The sequence below is a fragment of the Lactuca saligna genome, chromosome 8 (genome assembly GCF_052625555.1).
Source record: "Lactuca saligna cultivar CGN05327 chromosome 8, ASM5262555v1, whole genome shotgun sequence".
Classification (NCBI taxonomy): domain Eukaryota; kingdom Viridiplantae; phylum Streptophyta; class Magnoliopsida; order Asterales; family Asteraceae; genus Lactuca; species Lactuca saligna.
Window position 1 is genome coordinate 112,184,968 of NC_136424.1, and position 8,502 is coordinate 112,193,469.

Below are 8,502 nucleotides of genomic sequence, written 5' to 3' on the forward strand. Positions count from 1 at the left end.
GGATGAACAACTCGTCGAGTCGTATGAAGATTGCCTTGGACTCGGCGAGTCAGGTCGCAAAACCCCAAACCCTTCGAGTTGTGACTCGAATCAGTGAGTCGGGTGGAGACTCAGTGAGTTGAACAGGTCTGGACTCAGAAATCGGTAGACTCGGCGAGTCATGGACTGACTCGGCGAGTCGAGTCGCGAATGAAAGGAATCTGATCATTTTGAACTCGGCGAGTCAGTAGGGTGACTCGGCGAGTAGGGTTGACCTGGAAGGTTGACTTTGACCAGGACTTTGACTTTGGACCAGGGTGGACTTGATTGTCTTTCGGGGGTCAGTTAGACTCAGTGTTGTATTAATATTGGTAGTTCGGGGAGCAAGGGGAGCAGGAGTTCCGTGAGTTGTCGGGAAGCAGCTAGTGAGATCATCAGCAAGTTCAGCCAGTTCAGGTGAGTTTCCCCTTTGTGTGAATGGGTCTAAGGCCACAATGCCGGCCCATGTAGTTATGAGTAGAAGACCTGGGGGTTAGCCCTAGGCACAGTATGCTAGCATTGTTTGCAGTACGAGGTCCAGTAATAGCGGGCGGGCGCCCAAGGAATTGTTTATATATGATAGTTTATACTTGTTGTCTGTGTGATACGTGTATGTACCTGGTAGGGAGGTGAGTGTGGGCGAGGTCCCGTATCTCACCAATAGCAGAGTGTGGATGGGGTTCCATATCTCACTAGTAGCAGATTAGGGGCGAGGCCCGAATTAGAACAGGAGTGAGAGTGGGCTAGGCCCGTACCTCACTACCATTAGGAGCATGGATGGGGTTCCATGACTCCTCAGTAGCAGGACATGGGCGAGGCCCAGGAAAGGCGAGGCCTTAGGACAGAACCAGTTGCATGTGTTAGTTATGTGTTATGAAATGTTTATGTGTTATTATTTGTTGACGGGCGAGGCCCTGTGACAGGCGAGGCCTAAGTAAAACAGATCTGTATCCGAGCGGGGCTCGAAGCCAGGCGGGGCCGTTGTAGCGGGCGAGGCCCGAGGTAGGGGGCGAGGCCCAAGATAGGGGGCGTGGCCCAGTATGTGCAGTATGTGTTTATGCATGGTATGTGGTAGGGTGGGGAACTCACTAAGCTTCGTGCTTACGGTTTTCAGTTTTGGTTTCAGGTACTTCCGGTAGCGGAGGGAAGAGCTCGGGGTGATCGCATGGCACACACCATAGATTAGACAGCCTGGGGATGTTTACTCTGATAATGAACATATGTTTTGAAAACTTATACTCATATTATGTTTTGGAATGATGATGTTACTTTAAGTAATGATTCATTAAAGAAATTTTGGTCTTAAATTTTGGGTCGTTACACCCGATCTTTCCCCTTTTGAGTAATTCCGAGTGGGGACCAGTGAGTAGTAGAATGGACTTAGTGAGTCGGAGGTTAGACTCAGTAATGGAGGGACTTGACGAGTTGTTCATACAACTTGGCGAGTCTAAGGCAATCTTCATAGATTCAAGAACAACTCGTCGAGTTGTTCATACAACTCGGCGAGTCGGATGCAGATAGCCTGAGTTCTAGAATCGAAAGGGAACTCGTCGAGTTTATGCCATACTCGACGAGTAGCAGCAAACAGGGTTGAGAAGTGAGAGTAGGGACTCGGCGAGTTGGCGGCCCAACTCAGCGAGTCAGGTCAACTGTAAGTTGACTTTGACCATGAGAGTTGACTTTAGCCAGGGGTAAAAGAGTCATTTTACCCCAATGCAGTTATTAGTATTTAATTGAGTGTATTTGTGGAATTGTAGCCGGGTAGATACGGGAGCAGCAACAGATAGCTTCCAGAGCCATACACTTAGCAGCCAGATCACGATGTGAGTTTCCTTCCAGTAGGAACAGGTCTAAGGCCACAATGCCGGCCCGTTTAGCTAATACTAGTTTCCGGACTTTGGTCCGATGCAAATTTTAGTATGTTTGATGCCTTCGTGGCTCAGACAGGATTTATGTGTTATGTGTTCCGGGTTACAGCCCGATGCAGTATGCAGTTTATGTGTTCATGCTAGTTGATATGTTTATGCTATGCTATGTTCAGTAGTTTCGGACTTCTGTCCGATGCAGTCAGTTCCGAACTTCGGTCCGATGCTGTTAGTTCCGGACTTCGGCCCGATGCAGTTAGTTCCGGACTTCGGTCCGATGCAGTTAGTTCCGGATTTCGGTCCGATGCAGGAGGCAAGGCCTCAGTAGTTCTGGACTTCGATCCGATGCAGTTTCCGGACTTCGGTCCGATGCAGTAGGCAAGGCCCAGTATGTGTTTATATGTATTGTATGGTATGTGGTAGTTTGGGGGAGCTCACTAAGCTTCGTGCTTACAGTTTCAGTTTTGGTTTCAGGTACTTCCGCAAGCAAAGGGAAGAGCTCGGGTTGATGGCATCGCACACACCACAGCTTCAGTTGTCCTGGGAGTTGTCTTTAGTTTTTCATAGATGTGATTTGATATAGTCTTGATACAGTTTACTCATAACACTTTGCTATTGTTTTTGAGATATTGACGTACGAGTTTTACCTTATGATATTATCATGGTGTTTTTAGTAATTATTAAACAAAAATTTTTGGGTCGTATTTTGGGATGTTTCATGCATATTGCCACCTGTTTTGACAAATTAAATCACAAAGGGGTATTTTGCAACTTTCATTTTGATACTATATGATCAGGCAACTAACCACTTTCTTTTAGTTTGGATTTGCTTTGTTTTAATTAGGAAAACAAAATCTTTAACAAAAATTTATTTTTTGGTAGGTTTTTTGAAGGGGAGTTGGAGTGTACAGTTGTAGAAAGCGATGAGAGAAACAAGAACTTTGTAGCCTTGAAAGCATAAAGATGCTTTGAAGAGGCTATTTTCTGTTGCTTTTTCGAACCCTAGCCCTAAGTATGAATATGCTTCAAATAGCAACAAAATTTTCCTTAATATCCTAGCCCAAGTATGCTAAACAATATCTTGATTTATTCATCGTTTCCGTTTAACAAAACTTTATGTTCTTTTGGTTGATTTTTTTTTACTTTCCCTATGTAGATATGGAGTTCATCTCGAGTCTATGGAGTTGAAAGTTCGTAAGCTGATACAAACCTGGTTCTTTTTCCATTCTATACATCTTTGATTGGTTTTACATGTCTTTTTGCATGCAATTGAGTTTCTGTCTTGGTTCTATCTATTCTTATTAGGAAATAGCAATAGCAAGGTCACAAGCTATTAGAGTCTACAAAAGGAAGTATTACGTTTTGATGTAAATATGTCTCACTTTAATCGTTTGTAAATTCATAGATGGAATGTGATGATGCTTACATGGCCAATAAAGTCACAATCACTAAAAACATTTATGCATAAAAGAGATTTGGTTTTGGTTGTAGTTGTTTTGGCATGTAATATGCATAAAGGTTTAATGATGGTCTTGTATAGCATACAAAAATAAATGGTAACAAGAAAGAGATAAGATGGGTGTGGGCGTGTGTTTTGGTCCCATGTATATAAATTTGTTTAGAATTATTTAAATTAAATGTCAATAATTTTTTTCGAAGGGTAAATATGTCATTAGGGATAATCTTCGTAACAGAGTCCAAATTTAGGGACAAAATTACAAGAATTATGCTTTGGGTGATGCATGCATTCAAATTTATCATTTCTATTTTAGTCAATGGACTTAATCCGTCAAGCTATATATATTTATGTTATAGAGTAATTTAGGTGTGAAATAGGTTAGGAATGACCCACAAGAAAATTTGCAACAACTTTGTTCATATCAGATGCCGAATTTTTCATATATTATTTTAATATATATATAAATCATAGACCATGGCATGCTAATTATCATTCATCTAACATATAAAAATGCAAACACAAGTTTTAACAGGGAAAAATCAATATATCAACAACGCATATGACTGTTAACATAAAATATGTCAATTAATTGTTTATTTATCCATTGGCTATTAAGAACTCTTAATTGTCATTGTTTTTGCACTTAATTGTTTAAAATGAGTTGGACTTCATTTTTTAATGCCAAAAACATTTTGGATGCTCTTTAGGCCACTTGAACATATTTTCTTTAATGTCACAAGTATTTAGAGCATTTTAATCCCAAATTAAACCAAAATCTTCTATTAACAACATGAATCATGTTTACGTAAAATCTTTTCTTTCTAAACCACCGGAACTTCAATGTTGAAATTGTAAGATCCATGGCTAAATGTTTTGGAATAAATAAGACCACAAAAAACATAGATGGTAGTGATACATAATTTTTATAAAATAACAGTTACTTTTTATTTTGATAAAAAAACAATATAGTTTGATTTTTAAAAGAAAACAAAAACATAAATTTATTTTTAAAAGATAAACAAGAAGTTTTATTTAACACAGAACAAGATATTTTTTTTAATACAAAATATCAGGTAAATTTGATTTTAATTTAAAACTGCAATACACTTTTCTTTTTAACCCTAAACATCCAACCGATGTGAAAATAATCACCGAAAAAATGTATATTTCATCCATTAGAACGAACCTATACACCATCCACTGAAACGAAACTTTCGAGAAACATTTATATTTAATAGCTAGCATTGAGTTAGCCGAGAAAAGTTAGTTATAAAATGAACATACTTTCAAAACACAAATAAAAAATCAAAGGAAACTTATTGTGGAAACTTAACCCCCCCCCCCCCCCCCCCACCAGTTCCACTGTCTGCCACATTGCGTGAGTGACTTGAATATGAGGGTTTTAAGATTGCCTTGAATCGAGTTTTTAACACACATTGTTTATTTGGTGCTGTAAACTATTTGCACAAAAAACTAAGCACCTTTAGAAACTAAATTATGAAAAATTTATTTACACCCGTCGCTTGGCGCAATGGCTAGTGTGTGTGTGTGTGTGTGTGTATATATATATATATATATATATATATATATATATATATATATATATATATATATATATATAAGGATTTGACATCCAAAAATTCAAACATTAAAAATACAAATAGCAAGTGGTAGATCAATCCAAGTATATTAAAAAAACACAACTATAAATTTTACGCTGATGGAGCTATTCAATTTTATTTGGAAATGAGTTTTTTTAAGGGGATTAGTGGAATCTAACTATTTAACTTCAATAATCCGGTTCAAACAGTTTTTTATCGGTTCTATCACACCGATTTTTAAATAAACCATCTGATTCGATCAGACCTAGATTTTTAAATAAACCATCCGATTCGATCAGACCTAGAAACTGACATAAAACATGTGATAGTTGAACCACTCATATACTCTGGTCCCGCTTCGAACCGATTTTTTAAACATTGTTTAGCCTATACCTTATACTATACAAAGTATATAAATTAAAGAGTTGTTTTTATATTGTATCCACCATATCCTACAATTATGGTGAGGACTATTGTTAAACTAAGAGGTTGTTTGATAACCTTTGAATTCAACCATTTAGGTGTCATCTCACATCCTAATAGAACCATTCAGATGTTGCCTGTTGCCTCTCCTCATCATTCAAAACGTTTGATACAGCCTCTAAACAACCTCTACATCAAAATCCCCTAAACAATTAAGGAACCCTACTTTCTCTTAACCATTAAGAAGTTTGAATCATTGAGCATTAAATGGTTCAGTTTTATCAAACAAGCCCCAATGGATCGATGTTAAATTTCATCAATTTGGTTGGGCTAACCATTTGAGATTTAAGTTAAGTTTTCCCGATTTGGCACCCTCAACTTGAATACTGTCTTCATATTCCCCTTCTAATATAACTCTTGTTAGTGTCAAAATGCATCTCCCCATGTAGTCCTGCAAAAGAAAGAAAAGTAAATTACAGTTTTAGTCCCCATGTTATATCATTTTGTCGAATAAGATACAAAAGTTTACTTTTTGCATTTTTGTCCCTATAAAATATGCATACCTTCCCAAATGTGTCATGATCCCATACTTCAAGAATAAGCAAATCGTGTAAACCTTCCTCAACAACAAACTCAAAACTCTCATTGCAAATTGGATTCAAATCTTCATTTATGACCTACAATTGATCCATCAAGCAAAAATAAACATAAGGTTCATGCTTTTTTGGATAAATACAAGAAATAGCAATGTACTTTCATTTATCTAAGTCTTATAGCATCTTACTTCCATTTCTTTCTATTACATCATTATATAATTTCAATCACTTTCTTTTTAAAGACATTGTATTTCAAAAAGTAAACTTTTTTTTATTACTTATTAGGACATTATAGTTTGAAAAATCTACCAAATTAGAGATTTAAACATACCCTAGTCTTGTTTTTGGTTCCGGTTTTTTTCATAGTGAGAACCACAAAAGGATCGGCTTTTCCCATTAAATCTGCAGATGGTAAATCTTCAGCAGATATTACTGTTACACATAACACTCCTTTTGTAATTATCATTCTTTTTTCATCACCGTTTTCAACCCCTGAACTATCTTTGGGAACTTTTTCCAAAAATGTCATTGAAAAGTTGGAAGAAAATGGGTTAATAACACCATCTGGGCAATATAATAGCTCCAAATGCACCTTCCCTTGGTCTTCATTGTCTCTATAACTCTCCAAATTTTTTACCAATTTTAACCACACATCCTTCACGTTACCAGGCTCAAGTTCACTCAACTTCACTTGAGCACAACCAATGAGTTCTGAAGTTTGAAGCTTATCTTCATCATGTATTTCTATCGTCAAGTGTTGGGTGGAAGTATCTTCAACTACAAACTCAAAATGCTCATTCCAAATCGGATTCAGATGATTGTCCTGAATAAAAAGTAATCAGCTTTGTTCTTTGTAGACATAGTCATTCATGGAAGAAAGAAGAGAACTTACAATAACTTTGCTGGTTTGCATCATGCTATGCAAATTGCGTGTGTATAACTTGGCAAATGGATCGGATTTCCCGATAAGATCTTTATTAGTCAGACCTTGTGCTTGTATAAGCTTCACCTCCAATGTCCCCATGTGCTTTAGTTCAAGCTCGATATCAAATCCAAACCAGATGCTGTAGGAATTGAGACGGGTAAGAGAATATGATCATATCGTTGTGAAGTTTGATGATAAGGTACTATCGATCCCCATTTGCTATTTCTGTAATTTAATCGAAAGAAAAACGATTGAAGAAGGGGACATAAGCCCCATTTAATTGCAGGAATGGGTTGTTCCTCGGTTGCATAGCATTTGCTCCCCAAAAAACAAACACATCGATCACAGTGATAGAAGATTTTGAATCAAATGGTGTCGGAGACGAAAAGGGGTTCTTCCTCTTCGTATATAGATAGATACGTATATATCAATCGATTTCGATGAGAAAATGAACCTGTGGATTGCATGAATGGAGGAGATCGAAATGTGATCGAGGAATTGGTGTCATTTGGCATCCGCCAGTTGGGTTGTCGGAATTAGGATTTTTCATGAAATTTTGGTGGCTGTGGTTACATGTTTTTTGTGGATCATGAAATTTTGGTATCCAGCTCTAATAACCATCGAGTATCATTTTTGCAGTTACGCATACGTATATGTATCATTCATGTACAATTGTCCATATAGATATATACACATGCGTATACATACATAGCTTGAGCATTCATTAATGTTGCTATCTACGATTTCTAATCTTGACATGAAGGGTAGTCGTTAAATCTTGTCTCCATTGTTGCATGCACTTGTCCCATATTGATCCAAGAAGCAATTCTCCTCTAGATCTAGCAATGGCTTTAATGGAGAAATTTATTAATCAACTCTATTTTGGAGACATATTTCATTCATCAACAACCTCCCATTGAGTGAGATGACATGAAAATTAATTGCATAATAAGTGAGTCCTAGTCTAATATATTAATGATTTGGTTATGCATGTGATGTATATCTAGGAGATTTACATTTACCTAAAGACTAAAGTGAGTGGGATTTTGAGGCCAAAACTGAAGCCTTCAATTCGTTAGTGTGTTGGAAGAACATTGGAAGATTAAAGTCATGGTTATGGACTTATGGTGTAGCAAGGTGTTGATTATTGGTATCAGCATGCAACTGAGTCTGAATTTGAATACGTGTTGTTGTTCGGGAGCAAAGCGTGTAGATGCATTAATTGTTGTGCAAAATGGGTTTTCAATTTCATCTTGAAAAGATGATACAAGATTTCAAGTTTCCAAATTTTCAATTGTGGATAAAAAAAAAAGTTATTTTTTCACAATTTGACTTGGCATTAAATATGTTCTGAGTGATAATATGCATGACAGTCTCTGTCATTTCTTTTTCCTCTTTAAACATATCAAAATGATAAAAAAAAATCATCAACTATATTGTATTTTTACAGAGTTTTATAAAAAGTAATAACATTTTGAACTTTACAAAGTTTAATAAATTATCACATTATTATTTAATATTTCATACAACTTTTTTTTTTTTTTTTTTTTTTTTTTGCAGTGCACCGGCTCTATAAATTTCAAAAAAAAAAAAAAAAAACATATTTAAATATTCA

General features: G+C 36.5%; 1 protein-coding gene across 1 annotated transcript; it reads right to left on the reverse strand.

Moving 5' to 3' along the window:
• Positions 1-5,269: 5,269 nt before the first annotated feature.
• Positions 5,270-7,499, reverse strand: LOC145013140 (synaptotagmin-5-like). The gene is made up of 4 exons (XM_078971947.1): positions 6,855-7,499; positions 6,294-6,785; positions 5,930-6,043; positions 5,270-5,817 (listed from the first exon to the last, which is right to left on the reverse strand). Exons 1-4 carry the CDS (start codon positions 6,984-6,986, stop codon positions 5,683-5,685), a joined length of 873 nt encoding a protein of 290 aa, XP_078828073.1. The 5' UTR covers positions 6,987-7,499; the 3' UTR covers positions 5,270-5,682.
• Positions 7,500-8,502: the final 1,003 nt, after the last annotated feature.